At 41.0% G+C, this 21,037-nt stretch overlaps 1 protein-coding gene across 1 annotated transcript in view; it reads right to left on the reverse strand.

Moving 5' to 3' along the window:
* LOC128743747 (glycine dehydrogenase (decarboxylating), mitochondrial) overlaps nt 1-21,037 on the reverse strand; it is a 151,473-nt gene that overhangs the window by 119,495 nt on the left and 10,941 nt on the right. Inside the window, exon 2 of the mRNA XM_053840404.1 lies at nt 4,903-4,981. Coding sequence (XP_053696379.1) covers nt 4,903-4,981 — 79 coding nt within the window. The remainder of the gene's footprint in view (nt 1-4,902; nt 4,982-21,037) is intronic.

The following is a 21,037-nucleotide window of genomic DNA, read 5'->3' on the forward strand; positions in this document are numbered from 1 at the left end:
TCAACTGCCACGTCGACTATGCTTGCGAGAAGGCGGCGAAGGCTATCAATGCGATAGCCAGAATCATGCCAAATTGTTTCGGGCCGACTAGTAGTAAGCGGAGACTGCTGGATAGTGTGCCATCATCGATACTGCGATATGGAGGTCCAGCCTGGATCGCAGCACTACGATCGAAGCGGAATCGCGTGAAGCTAAATAGTACCTTCCGACTCATGGCTGTAAGAGTTGCCAGTGCATATAGAACAATATCGTCGGAGGCAGTATGTGTTATCGCTGGAATGATCCCCATCAGCATCATGCTCGTGGAAGATAACGACTGCTACGGACGAAGAAATGTCAGAGGAGCACGGAAGCTGGCGAGAGAAGGGTCGCTGAGCAAATGGCAGCAAGAGTGAGATAGGGCCGAGAATGGTAGATGGACGCACCGACTCATACCGGTTCTGTCAACCTGGTTGAACAGAAAACATGGAGAAGTCGGGTTCCACTTAACGCAGTTTCTCTCGGGTCACGGTTGCTTCAGGCAATACCTGCACCGGTTCGGGCACGCTGCGACACCATTCTGCCCGGAATGCAGAGAGACGATAGAAACACCACAGCATGTGGTCTTTGGGTGTCCTCGATTTGCCGTGATACGAAGGGAGATGCCGCCCCTGACGGTGGAGAACATAGTACGCGAAATGTGTCGGGAGAAGAGCGTGTGGAATGCCGTCACCGGCGTTGTAGCACAGATTATGTTGCAACTGCAACGACAGTGGAGAAACGACCAGCGAACTAGCGAAATCCCGATTAGCAGACAATCTTGACAGACGCATCGGTGGAGTGACGAGCGTGACGGAGCAAACCAGGCTTGGACAGAAACACTACGAGGGCGGCCGTGAGAGGATAGATGTTATGTTGGTCGCTATTCCTGGATCGGTACGCGTCTTGATAAATGAAGTGGTAGTGTGGTGGCGAAATCGACGGAGCAGTGCTGAGCCCAACAAGAAACCCTGCGAGTGTGGTCGTGAGGAGATGGAAGTCATGACGGTCGCCATCTCTGGATCGGTACACGTCTCGACAGGTGCAAAGAAAGTGGACGGTGAAAGAGCATGTAGTAGCATCAAGGATGGCAGAACGCTGCGAGGGTGCCTGTGAAGGAGTGGACGTTATGACGGTCGCCACTTCCGGATCGGTTCACGTCTCGACAGGTGTAGCACAGATTATGTTGCAACCGCAACGACAGTGGAGAAATGACCAGCGAACTACCAATCCCGATTAGCGTTGTCTCGACAGACGCATCGGTGTAGCGACGAGCGCGACGGAGCAAACCAAGCTTGACAGAAACACTACGAGAGCGGCCGTGAGAGGATGGTTGTTATGTTGGTCACTATCCCTGGATCGGTTCGCGTCTCGACAGGTGAAGTGGAAGCGCAGTGGCGAACTCGACGGAGCAGTGCTGAGCCTAACAAGAAACCCTGCGAGGGTGGCCGTGAGGAGATGGAAGTCATGACGGTCGCCATCTCTGGATCGGTACGCCACAGAGAACAGACATCCATTCAGGAACAAATTTTTCTTGAATTTTTGGATAAAATTTCAAATTAAAATCACCTAATATACTAGCGACACCACCACTATAGTTTCCCAACTAAATGATTCTTTTGATTTGCACACTGACAACCTTTGGCTCCTCTGGCGCTAGTATATATGGACTATACGCGTTATGCTAGCGCCAGAAGCTAGCTGTTGTGAGTTTAGTGTAGAATTTTATGCGCCTATAGCGACATCATCACTATAGTTTCCCAACTAATTTGACATAAGTTTTATCCAAGTGGGAACCTTTCGCTTGGATGTCTGTTCTCTGTGGGTACACCTCTCGACAGATGCAAGGGAAGTGGTCGGTTATGGAGTGAAGGGGAAGTGCAGTGGCGAACTCGATGGCGCAGTGTTGAGCCCAAAAAAGTAACCCTACGAGGGTGGCCGTGAGGAGATGGAAGTCATGACGGTCGCCATCTCTGGATCGGTACACGTCTCGATAGGTGCAAGGGAAGTGGTCGGTGAAGGAGTGAAGGGGAAGTGCAGTGGCGAACTCGACGGAGCAGTACTTAGCCTAACAAGAAACCTTGCGAGGGTGGCCGTGAGGAGATGGAAGTCATGACGGTCGCCATCTTTGAATCGGTACACGTCTTGGCAGGTGCAAGGAAAGTGGACTGTGAACGAGAATGTAGTAGCAACAAGAATGGCAGAACCCTGCGAGGGTGAATGTGAAGGAGTGGACGTTATGACGGTCATCTCCGGATCGGGGTGTACAGACACAGCCTCCCCCCGAAGTAATACTTAACGGTAGTTCCGGGGGGGGGGGGGGGGGGGTTAAGGTCAGACGCCCGTGAGGTTTTTAGTGGGTTAGAGTCCCACACTGTGCCACGTGATGTAGCAATATATCATTAGTGTGCCTGGCATTGAGCGTCTCCTCACGTAAAAAAAACACACACAAACACACAAAACCTCCGGTCCCCTCGTCATCTGCCGGCAAGGTGCTGGAGAGGGTTATCCTTAACAGACTCGTACAGTACACGGAGGGTACAAACGGTCTGTCAAGGAACCAATTCGGCTTCCGTAAAGGCAAATCTATGGTGGATACCATCTTGTCTGTCACTAAGACAGCGAGGTGGCAATCCAGCGTAAGAGGACGGGTACCCGCTATTGCGTAATTGTCACGCTCGACGTGAGAAATGCGTTCAATAGCGCTAGTTGGGACTCCATAGCTAACTCGCTTCGGAACGTCCAAGTGCCGGTGTCGCTGTACAGGATTTTGGAAAATTATTTCCAGAATCGGGTGTTATGCTACAACGCGGAGGAGGGTCAGATATGCGTTCCAATCACCGAAGGGGTTCCGCAAGGTTCCATACCGGGCTGCTGTTGTTGTGGAATGTCATGCATGACTTGGTGTTGAAGCTAAAGTTCCCGGTAGGGGTGGTGATTGTCGGTTTTGCCGGAGAGGTTGAGTTGACGGCTGCCCACTCTCTAAGCATTGTCGAAGATTGGATGCGCTCCAGGAAACTGGACCTAGCGCATCATAAAACGGAGGTTATCGTGGTGAACAACCGCAAGTCGGTGCTGCAAGCAAATATCAGCGTCGGGGACTGCACTATTTCATCAACGCGGTCCTTAAAACTTCTGGGAGTCATGGTCGACGACAAGCTCAAGTTCGGGAGCCACGTCGATTATGCCTGCAAGAAGGCTTCCACAGCTTTTTCGGCATTGTCTCGTATGATGTCTAATAGCTCTGCGGTATATGGCAGCAAGCGAAGGCTTTTAACCAACGTGGTCCAGTCCATACTTAGAAATGGCAGACCGGTGTGGTAAGCTGGAAAGTACCTACCGTCTCATGTGCTTGAGAGTGGCGAGTGCGTATCGCACAGTTTCATATGATGCAATCTGCATCTTAGCGGGTATGATGCCTATTGGCATCATCATCAGTGAGGACGTTGAGTGCTTCAGCCAACGTAGAACTAGAGGCATACGGAGTACCACAAGATCGGCCTCGATGACCACATGGCAGCGGGCATGGTCTGATTCCACAAAGGGCCAGTGGACACACTGACTTATTCCGGAAGTATCCGGGTGGGTCGACAGGCGCCACGGCGAAGTCAACTTCCACCTGACACAGGTTCTGTTAGGGCATGGTTGTTTTAGATAGTATCTGCACAAGTTTGGGCATGCGGAGTCCCCCGCGTGTCCCGAATGCGTGGATGTCGAAGAAACTGCAGATCATGTTTTCCTTATATGCCCTCGTTTCGTGGGCGCGAGAAGCAACATGCAGGCAGTGAGCGGACAGAACACTACTCTGGACAACTTAGTCCAAAGGATGTGTTCTAGCTCGGACGTCTGGGGAGCGGTCAATGCGGCTGCTACCCAGATTGTACTTGAGCTACAAACCGCTGGAAAGCCGATTAACGGCGAGTAAATAGCCTAACTACCATAGTCCAGTAGTTATCTAAGAGGGTGCGTTAAGCACAGTAGCCCCTCTCTGAAGTAATACCGATAAGGTGGTGCCAGGGGGGATTTAGGCTGTAGACTTGATTTGGGTTTTCGTGGGTCTGGATCCTTACGCCCCATTAGGGGGGTTGGGATACCAAACCCCACTCCCTGAGTTGTCTTCTCAGGTGTCTGATAGTAGGGTAACCAACCTATTTTGGACACCATCAGCAGCTGTACATAATTTGGACACTTGCATTTGATTTTGCTGTAAGTGTCCAAATTGTGTACAGCTGCTGAGGGGGTCCAAAATACGTTGGTTACCCTACCGTATCTTCTAAGGTGCTGAGCAGATTTCCCTACACGTTAAAAAAATACACACACACACACATGCACAGAAAATGCTTTGTTTTCGAAACTGAGCCGAATGGTACTTGACATTCGGCGAGCAGGAGCTTCTTTCCATTTCCGTTTTTCCGAGTGATTCCCATACCTTTATGCTATACTATAGCATAAACATAGCGTATTATATTTATATAGTAGAAAAGCAAAAAGCCAAAAACAACCTATCGTTGTCAGTTATCACCAACACACATTCGTCCGAGGCTGAGCAGAAATCTGAGTGGGTTTCATACCAATTCACTTCTATCCAAGGGTTGGTTTGTTATGGACTTTACTAGATATTGGTTACGCTTTTAGCTTTGACGATAGCATGAAGTGTCACTTCGTTGGTACACACATGCATGGCTGGTCTGACACTTACATAAATCATTGTAATTCAATAGAAAAATTTAGGCATTTTGTACATTTATATGAAATGGCGCAATACTATAATGTATTTTTCCGAAAATAAAGAAATTGTTAGAAAAAATTGAATTGCTTTAAACCTAACTACCAAACGACTAAGATACCGACTTTACTTATTTATAGAATAAAAACAATACTTACTTAAAGGATCTTCTATATTCAAAATTCTTTTGAATTTAATTGATGTCGGTATCACTTTCTCGGACATCTCGTCCAGAGACTGTAAAAGTAAAAAAAAATTAAAAAAAACTTATTTTATATATAATCCTTTCCTACGCGTACAGTAAATAAGCAATATAATGAGCTATATGACAACTATCGTTTGTTGTTCCATGATGATACGAATTGGTCTGTAGGTATTCCATATCATAATTATTTTTAAAACAACATATTTATATATAACCGATAAGATAATGTGTAATGAAAAAGTTAAGTTTTGACTCATTGTCTGGGTATTATTTTGGTATTAAGAGGGCATAGTACTTTTTCAATTCTAAAAAATTGATTTTTTTTTATTGATTATATCGAAAGATTAATATTTTGATCATATGTGTTTGAAGTCGTTTGAATGAGTTCCAAAAAAAGCAAAGTTATTGTTGGGGTTGTGGCTGGTCCTTCGCCTGGCCTTTGATAGCTGATGTTGAATGTATGGAGAATTGGCCGGTTATGCCGTACAACCGAATTTCCGTTCGGTGATCCGTCCCTGGATCGTACCGTGGATGCCACCACCGCAATAGATTAAACACCGAACAATTACGGAAACGCACTATCGTTACTTAACGATTGTATATTAATATAACTAGGTAATTGGTTTAATCTAAGATGACAAATGTTAAATTAATTGGAACGGAGGATCGACCTCTAGCGTCCGATTTCGACCGTTGATGGCGTGTTCTCCTGTTGATCAGACTCGATCATGCAGCATCAATTCTCCTGAGATCCGATAATAGTGTTAGCGCCTGCATAGTTATGGACGTACTCCGGTCACCCCAACTAGCTCCTTCCCTTGATCGATTTTGGCTGCGTGCATTCGAATATATATCAAAGAGTTACCAAACATCTTCACTCGCCCTGAAGTTGTTAGACTTCTGAAAGAAAACGAGTGAGAGCATTCTCTTTGACGCATTCGATGACATTATTGAATTGGAACGATTACTGGCTTGGCTCCTGATCAATCATCGTTGTACCCGCAACCTGAGGTAGAAAGCAAAGTTTCTCAACATGTCGTGTGAGGTAACCTATTTTAATTAAACAGTTTTAATTGTGACGATTCTGACGACCTCATCTGTTCCTGGATGTAGTTCGTGGATTCGTCCCAACTTCTATCGCATTGGCGGCTGATTAGCATCCATAATAACCACCAGTTGACCTATTTCCACCTTCACTGGCAGCTTCCAATTTTTCATTCGGCTCTGAAGCTGTACCAAGTATTCCGCTTTCCAACGTTTCCAAAAGTCTTGCAACTGACGCTGGACTAATTACCAATGGCTGAGACGATTCAACGGGAAAGTATAATCTGGTTCCGGGACGGCTTGAAGAGACTCACCAGTCAAAAAATGTGTTGGTGTCAATGGTCGCAAGTCCGACGGATCACCCGACATTGGCGTTAGATGACTAGAGTTTAGACATGCTTCCACCTGCACTAACAACGTTACAAAATCCTCGGCTGCTACCGGATTCCCACGGTATTTTGTAGAACGAAAGGCGGTCTCCCACAGCCCTCCAAGTGCGCTGCTGATAGCGGGTTGAAATGCTATTGAATGCCTTTTGATGAGCACTCCCTGGCCACTGCTTGTTGATGTTGAGAGTCTTTAGTAGCGCAAATAGTTTTCGTAGTTGGTTCCTAGCCCCGACAAAATTGGTCCCGTTGTCGGAATACATATCTGATGACCTGCCTCGTCTGGCGAAAAACCTGCGCAATGCCTGTAGAAACCGTTCTGTTGATAGGTTGGTCACATGTTCCATGTGTACCGCCTTCGTGCTCATACAAACAGATATCGCTACATTAGTTTTTATTGTGGCCTGTCGTCTTCCCGCTCGAATGTAAACAGGGCCAAAATAGTCCACTCCGCCTACACTCCCTAGGTTTTGCACAAAAGCACCTTTGACACCGATGTATAATTTTCCTCGCCACGTTACGACCGCCTAATGGTCAAAATCGTTGCCTAATCGTATCTAACAATAATTGTAGTCCAGCATGCAAAAGACTGTAATGATAATGCTGTAGTATTAATTCTGTTAATACATGTTTCGCTGGTAACACCATATTTGGGTGCTTCGCATCTGATGGCTCTTGCGAATGCCCCAAGGGTAAGTCGCTGAGAGCATTCCGTTCACCTCATTCATAGAAACTTTGTTCAGTCTGTGCCTTACTGTGCCGCTGAGGTGCTGATCGTGTGAAACCTGTCAAATTCGCCTGCGCCCAGCCAGACTGTTTTGATCGTTTTGACAATAACAAACATTGGCAGGGCTGCCAATTTCTAACATTTCAAATTTTAAATGTCAAAAAGGTGGGCCACAGTGTGCCATGAACTGTGAAATGATTGTACCGCAATTGTAACCAATGAGGCAAGCTGTTCCCTAAATTGAGCCTGCAACAATGTTCTAAGCGACTTACCCTTGGAATGCCCCAATCTTCCACCTACGCGTAGTATACCATTTTCCGCTATCCTTGGATTAAACCACCTTAGTAACTAATGGCACCATGTAAATAATTTTTAACACAGACAAATAAAATGACATTAAAAAAAATTTGTACTTACTGCAGTTAGGGCGAAGTATAATTTAAACTATTTATAATGGAAGGCTGTAATGTTATATTGAGTGATTATAATTAATATCAAACAAAATGCTTCATATACTTAATATATTTATTAACCAAATTTTATTCATTGTATTCTAATTAAATTACGATTAAGATCTGTTTCAATGATAATAAAGAAATTACGAAATTTAAAAAAACCCTAGTAACGAATGGCGTGAAACGGCTTCACCCTTTGATAACCGTTTCATATCCTCAGCGAAAACTTCCTGTTAAATCTTCCGAATTATGATAAATTCCGCTTCTCGTTCAACTAAGGTTAGAAGCCATTTCGGCACCTTTTCCTTAGGTATTTGACAATTATTTTTCCATCGTAGACAATATGCAGTTAATCGTAAAAGTTTAGTATACGATGAAAATTTGGCAATGTACTCGTTAATGAAGCGGTATTCATTTACTATCATCAGGCTTGATTTGCTCGTTTTATTTTATTTTTGCTCTTTTGAGTCGAACAAAATTCGAAACAGTGATGCATAGGCCAATTGTAGAGTAGATTATTATCTACAATATTGTTGAAGAAAGTATAGTTTTATCTTTTATATTTATGGCGCTATGGGGCTGATATCCCGCTGGTAGCCAAAAGAGCACTCTTTAACGGAAAGAAATTCGATTACGAAACCATGAATAAAATCATGAAATCATAAAGTTTGAATTGCTGTCAAATCATGACTGAATTGTCATATAAAGCAGCACAAAATCATGAATAATAGTTTATGATCTTGCGTTGTGTTGTACAGGTATACCTCGATATAAGACAGCCTCGTTATAAAACAACCTCGATATAAGACAATTCGATATAAGACAATTTTGTCTTATATCGAAACAAATCCCTTTGACATAGCTGATAACGATACCAGATCTGATTTTCCATTCTGAAATCGGTGCCATGAAGATGTTCATTATTTCAAAATAACCCCAAAAATAGTAAAAAACTAATAGTTTAAACAATAAAAAATAGTTCAAAAACCGTAAACACATAACACAGAGCAAAACTTGCGACCGCTAATGCAATTTTTTTTTTGAAAAAAACATGTTTCGATATAAGACAATTTCGATGTAAGACAACTTTTAAAAATTATAAATTGTCTTATATCGAGGTATCCCTGTACTGCAGTAAGTTCATGATATCATGATTATTATTCATGGTGTATTTTCATAAAAAATAAGCTAGAAACCTGAAATGGTGGCGCACTGTATTGTCAATTCGGGTGGAATGCCGTGTGATAGTGCGGTTTACTTCGGCTGAATGTAAATATTTTGTGGCAGCATTATCGGCAGAATAGTGTATTTTTTTAACTTCAAACGTTTTGTCTGGAAACGGGTGGATGGTTGCATTTGCAGCAACAAACAAAGCTGACCATATTCCATTTGCGAATAGAGTCATACATGGCAGTGCGAATTATCATTCGGTAGATTTGAACATTATATGAAAGTTGACCCAGCGACCCGAAAAAAAATAAATTGAATTTGAATTTAACAATAGTTTTTATTGCGGATATTGGAATTTATGGTATACTTGGCAAAAGTGTCATAAATTCAAATTTATATTTTAGTTTCTATATTTATAGAATGGATTGCTTTTTCGTTTGAAAAAAAAACCATGACACGATAATATCTACCATAAATTCAAATTTTTGTTCGCGAAAAAAATAGGTTTTTATTGTTAACATGCCAACTGCCAACCCTCCATTTTTATGGTAGAATCTCTCGAGTTACGAAAATAATGATTTACAACAATAGGTTTGATAGTATGATTATCATTTATGACAATAAATATTCATGTTTTAACATTATTTTGTAATTTACAGTTACAGTAATTCTCATCTTCGTGTTATGGTTTTTTTCAGGAACGTGTATCAAGATTGAACCGGTGAGAGGGCCATGGCCAATCCGTGTTATAGTTGAGGCGGCATGAGGGCCATGGCCAACGTGTGTTAAGATTGAGCCGACGAGAGGGCCATGGCCAATTCAAGTTAAAGTTGAGCCGGCGTGAGGGCCAGGGCAGATTGAGCCGGTGAGAGGGCTATGGGCAATCCGTGTCAAAGTTGAGCCGGCGTCAGGGCCATGGCCAACGTATATTAAGATTGGGCCGGCAAGAGGTCATACCGTGTTAAAGTTGAGCCGGTGTGAGGGCTATGACCAACGTGCATTGTGATTGAGTTGGGAAAACCCGAATTAATCCACCTAGCGGCGTGACCTGGCCTTTCTAACAGATCATTTTTTTATTTCTTAGTATCTGAATATGTATTTATAATTCAGTTAGCCATATTTTTAAACTTCAATTTACTGCGAGCAATTATTGTATTTTTCTTACTAGACTCCAGAATGAATACATGTAAATCAATAATTCAAAAACCAAAGTGCCACAATTTCCGATTGCGAGTAACAGTAAGAGAAGAAAATTACGATTGAAATGTTTCAGAGCAATCTGCTTAAAACGCTGTAAAAAGAGCCATTTTTGTTTCCACTATGTTTAATTGAAATGAAATTTTGCTGATGTGTGAGATACCACGTAAGGATTCATTTTCCATGGAACTTAATTTTTTTCATCAAGCGTAACTGTTCAAAAGGGCGTATTTTGAAATAAGGACAATATTTAATATATAGCCTAAGTTATGCTTTAAAATCTGGTGAAGTGTTATCGATACGGACACTCCTTCGATTTCGATTTCCGGGGGGTCAGTCCCGGCGTAGTGGTTAGCATTCACGCCTCTCACGCCGAAGACGCGGGTTCAAATCCCAACCCCGCAGAAGTCACGAATTACACAAGCTGTTAAAGTGAATATAATCTAAACCAAAAAAAACTCCTTCGAATTAAAAAAAAACTAACAAATTTTTCGAAAAAACCCAAATTTTACTTTCTTTCAAAAACTCAAACAAAATCAAATTCTACGTATAATTTTGAGCAAAATATGTCATATAAACTTTTTTGTTAGGCCCAGCTGTTCGCAAGTTATTGTTAATTCAAGTTAATGTTAAAATCTAAATATTATGTCCCAGGGTAATTCTACGCGAAGTATCCGAGAACCATGCAATCGACCTTTACGGATTTAAAGCAAATTTTGTCAGACTATTCGTTTTAGGTCAAAAAACAAAAACCCGAAATTGGCGCCGGTTGGTCCTCCCCACGGGTAATGGGAGCACCTCCTTTTCACAGAAAAGAAATTTTTGTTAAACCCTCTTATATTCTTTTGCTTATAGCTCCGGAAATATTTGGTTTAAAAAAAAATCATCTTCACTTTTCCAAAGAAAATTGACCAAGAAATCCTAAGAAATATCATTTTTCAACACTAGTGCTACCAAATATTTTTTAATTCGATATGAAAACAAAATTTCTTTTCGATAGCTCTTTACCAGATTTTAGAGTATAATTTAGGCTATCTTTAAAAAATATATGAGACAAATCTGATGTAACATGTTTTGAGATAATTCTCATTTTATGATTTTTATCATGATTATTCATGAAATTTTGTTTTTTCTTGGTTTCAGGCTACTTATAAACAAGGTTACGGTCGGTTACGATAAGTATTAATCAACAGGTAAGTATTCCGCTACACTGAGAATATAATTTCGTATTTTTTTTGAAAAAACATTCGTAAAACTTTATTCGTAGCCAGGGTTGCCACATGCACAGATTATTCTGTGTTTAACAGATATTTCAAAGAAATCGCCTGTACAGAATCTGTATGCATAGAATACAGATTTTCGCCAAATTACACAGATTAAACAGATTTTTGAGCTTTTACATGAGAGTGAAAAAGACAGGCATAGTCAGCAAAATGACTCTCTATCTCTTTCACTCTCATTGTTTTGCATTGGAGATTTTTGCACAGATATTTTTCCTCGGCGTACAGATTGTCAGATTTTTCCAACAAAAAACACAGAATTATATGTGGCATCCCTGTTCGTAGCTGATACAAATAATTTCATACCATTTAAAAACTTTTGTAGGTTTATTGTCTACCGCAAATGTTGTTATTACGAATGGTTCGTATTTTTTACGAGAGCATATTCGTAGCTGTCTTGCATCAAGACCCATTTGATGCGCGGTTGTTATCTGGCATCATTATCGACGAAAACGGGATGCGAAGATTATATGAAGAGAAAAAAGACTTGTGCAATTATGACCTTCTTGGTATGCAGTAGTTATGGTTCTGTGGTTTGCGTCGTCGTCGGCTGTCCGTAAAGAAGTATGACAAACGAGTTCAGTTCGATTCCCGATAAAACCAGCTTTTTTTCAGAGATAATACAGATTTCGCTATTTTTCGATAGGTGTAGGTAATGTAGCATACTGACATCTATCGGGAAATAGTGAAATCTAGTATTATTTTTATCGACAGCCTTTTCATGCATTCGTAAAATCTACGAACCATTTTGTAAAATGCAATAACTCGCACGGATATAGCTTTGTTACTATGTACAAAACATTCAGGATTGATTTTACGAATCTACTTCGTGGTAGAAAACAACGAAAGAATTCGTAAAGCAAACGCTCGTTTTCGTACTATAAACCAAGTTTTATTATCAGTGTACTGATGGATTTCAACGGTTGTTTTAGCTGCAGGTACAAATAGATTTTGTTTATATCTCTCAGTTTACACTAATTCACTTAGTATCTTTTCTCTTACCATCTACCACTTATCAGGAGCTAACTTGCAATCCTGGTGTTATTTCACACGATTCTTAGTTTAACTGTCCGACCGAATGGACGTTCTTTTTTGATTCGCGTCGCAGTACCGCGTATTTTAATTTTTATTAATATTGACACACGTGCAAGTAAGCACTTTTTTTATTTACAAAAATATTAATTATCGTCGCTTAAACAGTACCGTCGCGCGTGAAATTATGAAGTGCGGAATCAAAAATTGCATCGCCAACGACAGTCGCGACCTATGGAAGTGCGAAGGAAACTGCAATCGCTTCTTTCATGGAATTTGCATAGGCGCAGCTAGAAATAAGGAAGAATTACTGCGGACGTTCATGCTGCCTCTATGTGCTGACTGCCAAGGGCAGTTTACGGATCACCTAAATTTAAGTAAACTGGTTCGTTAACAGCAAGAACTTACAGAAAATATAAAAGCACAACTGGAAACAAACCATGCTTTAACTAGTCAACTCAAAAGAATTAATGTCGTGCATGAAGCTATCGACAACATCAAAATTTCGCTAACTGAACTAAAAGGCGAAATAAAGATATCCACACCGCCACCAGCAATTCATCAACAAAAATAATAAACCGAATGTCAGCATTATTGGACGGGCTCAGCACCGACGCACATATAGAAGAAATACCTAAGACAAATGAGCAAACAAAACAGCATTTTGAAACACATTTTGGAACCGCCTTTGCAGTGCTTGAATCATAAATCGACGCAATTGAATCGTCAATTGAAACCTCCTGGATTGGAAAGCTCAATTGCAGTATTGCAGCAAAAGAAGTTCTGAATGAACTAATAGTACTCTCTGCCGAAACTTCTAAATTGAATGTCATTCCAACAATCAATCACCGCAGTCTTTCTGAAGAATTAGAAAACTCACTTCTTCCATCATCAAGAAATGAATCCACTTCTTCCACAACAAATGACCCTCCACAAAATTCCGGCTGGCGTATTGTCAAACGTCAGCGCGGAACTTCGAATAACATCAACAATAACAACCACCAAAATTCTAACAACAACAATAATAATGCCTTCGGCAATAACAGTAACAATCACCATAGGAATGTCGAAATGTCGAAGAAATAATTACTAGAAAACAAATTGAATTTGAAAATATATGGGCTAAAGCAACCATGTACGGTGAAGTACACATTTTTTCTGCAGTGTACTTTCCACCCGAACATGCCAATAAACAGTCTTATGAATTATTTTTTGAAACAGTAGAACACATTATGTCAAATATGGAACCCGAAGTAAAATTACATACCTATTTACGGCGACTTTAATCAGCGCAACGTGAACTTCATTGTAGATGCTGACAATGAATCCATTTTGCTTCCAGTAGTAGGCGAAAATGAAACATTGCATTACATTTTTGACAAAATTTCACAATTTGGCCTGCATCAAATAAATTCAGTCAAAGATAGTCAAAATGCGTATTTGGACTTACTTTTTACAAACTGCACAGACGACTTTGCCGTGAATGCTTCACTATCTCCCTTATGGAAAAATGAAGCATTTCAAACAGCAGTCGGATACTCAATTTTCACACACAATAGCTCTTACCCTACTGACTTGGAATATGAAGAAATGCCGGAATATAACAAAGCAAATTTTATAGAAATTAAGCGTAGACTATGTACAACATAATGGCAACATGTGTTCTGTACTGAAGGAAATGTCGACTACGAAGCAGAAAAATTCACCCTTTTCTTGAAATGCCTTTTGCATAAAATTGTGCCAATGAAAAGAAGAAGACGAAGTCAACATAGTAAATGGCCTGTGTTGTTCAACCCACATCTAAAAAATCCGAAAAATAGAAAACAAAAAGCACACATTCAAAAATAAAAACAATAGCATTAATTTGAATAACTATCTCAATATTTGCGAAGAACTCAACTCGACCACTAAAAACGGTTATGAAGAATATAATAGTAAAGTCGAAAATGAAGTCAAATCATGCCCAAAAAATTTCTTTAACTATGTAAATACTAAATTGAAAAGTAGCAATTTCCCAACCCAAATGAAACTTGACGGGCTCATTGGAAATAATACTAATGAAATCTGCAATCTCTTTGCAAATTTCTTTCAAGAAGTATATACAACATTTACCGAAGAAGACCGCGATCGCGAATATTTCTCATTTATCCCTGAATTTTCCAACGACAAATCTGTCTCTCAACTATTAGAAATTGACGTATTTGAAGCACTCAAAGGCCTGAATGCGTCAAAAGGACCGGGGCCTGATGGAATAGCACCCATATTTCTCAAAAATCTGGCCGCAGAACTTATTACACCCTTACAACGCCTATTTAACATGTCTCTGAAAAATGAAAAATTCTCGGAAATATGGTAATTTAGTCTCCCTATCTTCAAATCAGGTATTTAGTCCCTATCTTCAAATCAGGAACAAAATCAGACATCCGAAACTATCGTAAAATTGCTAGTATCTCTTGCATCCCTAAACTATTTGAATCAATTGTAAATGAAAAAAAATTTCAGCAAGTACAACACAGAATTACAAGTCAGCAACACGGCTTCTTTAAAGGTGCTCTACTGCCTCAAATCTTCTGGAATTTGTAACTTTTACTCTGAATGCAATGGACAATAGCAGCCACGTAGAAGCTATTTACACGGACTTTAGTAAGGCATTTGACAAAATTGACATACCATTACTAATCTTCAAATTAGCAAAAATTGGAATAGAACCGAAACTCTTGAAATGGCTTCAGTCATATTTAACGGAACGCAAAAAAATTGTTCGCTTTCAAAATGCCCTTTCGGACCCTATTCAAGTCACTTCTGGGGTTCCACAAGGTTCCCACTTATGGCCACTTCTTTTCATTTTACACGTAAATGATATTTCCTTTATACTTAACCACTCAAAAGTACTTGTATATGCAGACGACATGAAAATATATATATATATATATATGGAAATAAAAAATGCCCATGACGTCGCAGTATTTCAGAATGAAGTCAATGTATTCAACACTTGCTGCAACAAATCTTTACTAAACCAGAATGTAAAAAAATGTAACTCAATAGCATTTAGCAGGGAAATTCAGACTCCCTCTATTGACATATATTTAGGAAATAGTATTGTACCAAAATGTAAAATTAAGGATCTAGGAATAATCTTAGACTCAAAACTAACTTTCACAGAACATTACAATACCATTATTAACAAAGCAAATAGAATGCTGGGCTTTATCAAACGCTTCAGTCACAATTTCAAAGACTGTACACAATAAAACTATTATACATTACATACGTAAGACCTATTCTGGAATATTGCCATATTGTATGGCACCCACACACTGCGGACACACTGGAGGAGGAGCGCTAGTGTGGGTGCCAAGGGCAGCCTCTCAGCCGAACATCCAAAGTAACGTGAGCAACGGCGGTTTAGAGGTCGGGGAGGAAGCGACGGTTACGAACGAGGAACTCATTGAGATCGCCAAACCCCTAAAGGTGAGCAAGGCACCGATACCAGACGGAATCCCGAGTTTGGCCATTAAATCGGCTATTTTAGAGACTCCCGAATTATTCGTAGCAGTAATGAGTAGATGCCTGGAAGATGGCCACTTCTCGGATAGATGGAAGCGATAGAACCTGGTCCTATTGCCGAAGCCGGGAAAAACTCCGGGTGTCCCCTAGTCATATAGGCCGATCTGTCTACTCGATACTGCCGGCAAGGTGCTGGAGAGGGTTATCCTTAACAGACTCATACAGTACACTGAGGATACAAACGGTCTGTCAAGGAACCCATTCGGCTTCCGAAAAGGTAAATCTACGGTGGATGCCATCTTGTTTGTCACTAAGACAGCCGAGGTGGCAATCCAACGCAAGAGGACAGGTATCCCCTATTGCTCAATTGTCACGCTCGACGTGAGAAATGCGTTTAATAGCGCTAGTTGGTACTCCATAGCCAATTCGCTTCGGAACGTACTTGAACCGGTGTCACTGTACAGGATTTTGGAAAATTATTTCCAGAATCGTGTGCTATGCTACAACACGGAGGAGGGTCAGAAGTGCGTTCCAATCATCGCAGGGGTTCCGCAAGGTTCCACACTGTGCCCGACGTTGTGGAACTCCATGTATGACGAGGTGTTGAAGCTAAAGTTCCCGGTAGGGGTAGTAATTGTCGGCTTTGTGGATGACATCACCTTGGAAGTCTACGGTGAATCTATCAGAGAGGTTGAGTTGCCCACTCTATAAGCATTGTCGAAGTTTGGATGCGCTTCGGAAACTGGAGCTAGTGCATCATAAAACGGAGGTTATCGAAGATGAACAACCGCAAGTCGGTGCAGCAAGCAAATATCAGCGTTATGGATTGCACTATTTCGTCAACGCGGTCCTTAAAAGTCCTGGGAGTCATGGTCGACGACAAGCTCAAGTTCGGGAGCCACGTCGACTATGCCTGCAAGAAGGCTTCCACAGCTATTTCGGCATTGTCTCGTATGATGTCTAATAGCTCTGCGGTATATGGCAGCAAGCGAAGGCTTTTAGCCAACGTGGTCCAGTCCATACTTAGGTATGGCGGACTGGCGTGATCATCGGCGTTAGGAACCAAAAGCTTCCTAGGTAAGGTGGAAAGTACCAAACGTCTCATGTGCTTAAGAGTGGCGAGTGCGTATCGCAGTTTCATATGACGCAATCTGCGTCTTAGCGGGTATGATGCCTATTGGCATCATCATCAATGAGGACGTAGAGTAATTCAACCAACGTGGAACTAGAGGCATACGGAGTACCACAAGATCGGCCTCGACGACCACATGGCAGCGGGCATGGTATGATTCCACAAAGGGCTGGTGGACACACCGACTTATTCCGGGAGTTCGCCACGCCACGGCGAAGTCAACTTCCACCTGACACAGGTTCTGTTAGGGCATGGTTGTTTTAGATAGTATCTGCACAAGTTTGGGCGTGCGGAGTCCCTCGCGTGTCTCGAATGCGTGGATGTTGAAGAAACTGCAGATCATGTTTTCTTTATATGCCCTCGTTTCGTGGGCGCGAGAAGCAACATGAAGGCAGTGAGCGGACAGAACACTACTCCAGACAACTTAGTCCACATCCTTTTTGTTCTAGCTCGGACGTCTGGGGAGCGGTCAATGCGGCTGCTACCCAGATTGTACTTGAGCTACAAACCGCTGGAAAGCCGATTAACGGCGAGTAAATAGCTTAACTACCATAGTCCAGTAGTTATCTAAGAGGGTGCGTTAAGCACAGTAGCCCCACCCTGAAGTAATACCGATAAGGTGGGGCCAGAGGGGATTGAGGCTGGAGGCTCGAGTAGGGTTTTAGTGGGTCTGGATTCTCACGCCCCATTAGAGGGGTCGGGATACCAAACCCCACTTCCTGAGTTGTCTTCTCAGGTGTCTGATAGTACCGTATCGTATCACCTTAGTGCTGAGCAGATTTCCCTAGTCGTAAAAAATATACATATACATACACACATACATACATACATACATACATACATACATACATACATACATACATACATACATACATACATACATACATACATACATACATACATACATACATACATACATACATACATACATACATACATACATACATACATACATACATACATACATACATACATACATACATACATACATACATACATACATACATACATACATACATACATACATACATACATACATACATACATACATACATACATACATACATACATACATACATACATACATACATACATACATACATACATACATACATACATACATACATACATACATACATACATACATACATACATACATACATACATACATACATACATACATACATACATACATACATACATACATACATACATACATACATACATACATACATACATACATACATACATACATACATACATACATACATACATACATACATACATACATACATACATACATACATACATACATACATACATACATACATACATACATACATATATACATACATACATACATACATACATACATACATACATACAAACATACATACATACATACATACATACATACATACATCTGTCATACATACATACATACATACATACATACATACATACATGCATACATACATACATACATACATACATACATACATACATATATACATACATACATACATACATATATACATTATCTACACACACATCTACATATATACATCCTCTCCAGCGCAAAATGTTACATCTCTGCAGACCAACAATGGATTCATGCCTGGCCGTTTAGTTACTACGAATTAATTAGATTTACTTGTTTTGCACATATTGAATCGATAGCTCAGATTGACGTGATTTATACTGACCTCAAAGCAGCTTTTGACAGAATAGATCATCGCATTCTTTTGCACAAGCTACGCCGTCTTGGAACCTCTGATTGCTTGATTGAATGGTTCTACTCATATCTTAACGATAGAACGCTACGTGTAAAAATGGGTGCATGTATTTCATCGCCATTTGGTAATCTAAGTGGGGTACCTCAGGAGAGTAACTTGGGGCCACTGCTGTTCACTATTTATTTCAACGATGTTGTATTATTGCTCGACGGTGGCTGTAAACTTATTTACGCTGACGATCTAAAGCTGTATACTGTGGTGAGATGTTTCGAAGACTGCAATCATCTACAAAGATTACTAAATATTTTTGTTGATTGGTGTAAACGTAATAAACTAACCAAAGTGTCAGTGTACCAAAGTGTTCCGTCATAACATTTCACCGTACCGTACAACCAATAGTTTTCGACTATCACATTGAAGGCGTTAAGCTCAACAGGGTCGAAGAAATCAATGACTTGGGAGTTCTGATGGACCAAAAACTCACCTTTACCTTTAATCATCGGTCAGCTATCATCGCCAAAGCTAATAGACAATTAGGATTTATAACGAAAATAGCCAAAGATTTTAACGACTCTTACAGTCTCAAGGCTTTGTATTGTTCACTGGTACGACATATTCTGGAAAACGCAGCTCTAGTATGGCTCCCTCATCAACTGATATGGGATCTAAGAATTGAAGGAATCCAAAAACGATTCATCCGCGTTTCTCTGCGCAACTTGCCTTGCCGTGACCCTATGAATCTCCCACCTTACCGCGATCGCTGTAAACTGATTAAGCTTGACACTTTAACTAGACGCCGGAAAATTCAACAGGTAACTTTTGATGCCAAGCTTGTAAACAACGATGTCGACTGCCCATGATTGCTGTCGTTACTGGATTTCCGAGTTCCATCGGGGTCCCTGAGGAATGGATCGTTGCTTCAGCCAAGGTTTCATCGTACTGCGTTCGGGTACAATGAACCCATGTCTTCGAAGTTGCGCGCTTTTGCCTCTGTTGATGACTTGTTCGAGTTTGGGGAAAGCACCAGCACCTTCTCACGCAGAATCACTGCATCTGACTCCTTCGCAATGTGATAATTGTATTGTGCCATTTTTTATGTATTTTTATTCATTAAGACATTATGTTGGATGGATACAATAAGTTATAAATAAATAAATAAATAAATTACATACAATCGACCCTTGATTGATATATTTTGGCTTTGCACGTTTTGAAAGTTTTAATATACAGTGATTAAGTGTTAACGTGTGAATAACTTTTGAAGGAATCATCCGATTTTCAATAACTCGGTTTCGTTTGATAGATCTCAACAGCAATTTTCAAATAACAATAAATTGTAAAGTATTGTCCATTGAATTAATACTTATATGTAACAAAAATATGTTTTAAATACTTTTGTATCACATTTCTTTATATAACTTTCAAACCACAAGCCCATTCATCATAAAATTTGGAAGTTAACGTTTCGAAAGGCTCCCCTTTCATATGCAATCAATTTAGTTCAAATCAGTTAAGGGACCTATGAGATAGTAAAGTCCCATATTTTTCATATTTTTATACATAACTTTTGAACTAAAAGTCCGATCAGTATGAAATTCATTAGCGACCTATGGTAGACCTAGATCTTTCATTTGATACTAAGAACATTAAAATCGGCCAAGCCATCTCCGAGAAAAGTAAATGAGATTGAAAGCGTCACATACACACACACATGGGGGTAGAAGAATGGGACCCTTCATCCCCCCGCTTCGGCGCTAACTGGTATAGCCACCCACGTTCTTAATGAGAACGATACACAAACATCACCAGGGACCCCGAATCCAAGATGTGACGCGACCCGTGTCGAGGGATGCATGGTGAGGGTGGTCAAAATCAAAATTACCTCACCGCGAATGGAGCCTGGCGGACACCGGGGCGCATCCGACCAGTTCGAAGCCCTTACTGCGTTACCGCAGGGCACTGGCGCAGTGGACTACATATTTTCCTAGCTACTCGTGGGATCCAAAATGAGTTTTCAAGAATTAAATACAAAATCAAACACTGTAGAAGATAGCAATTGCGCGAAGGATACGCAGACCAGCGATGCCAACGTGTTCGATAGGAAGGAGAAGCTGTGTAGATCGCCAATATTGAAGTCGCACAAATGTTTAGCGGCAACACCCAGCAGCAGATAACCCCAAAAGGGCAAGACTCGATGCTAAACTTCACTACGCCCACCCCGAAGTCAAAGGAGGACAGCCAATAGACGAACAAGCTGCGAGCTGCCAAAGAAAAGCTTCTGAAGCTGATTGAGTTCATGAAGGAGAGAAGTAACATCCATGGTGAGATCAAGAAGCAAGCGGCACGGACCTTAACGACGGTGATAGAGGCAGAAGTGGAGTAGGAGGCCTTGATTAAGAGGGCTGTAGTCGCCGAGGAG

Source organism: Sabethes cyaneus, chromosome 1 (genome assembly GCF_943734655.1).
Source record: "Sabethes cyaneus chromosome 1, idSabCyanKW18_F2, whole genome shotgun sequence".
NCBI classification, from domain to species: domain Eukaryota; kingdom Metazoa; phylum Arthropoda; class Insecta; order Diptera; family Culicidae; genus Sabethes; species Sabethes cyaneus.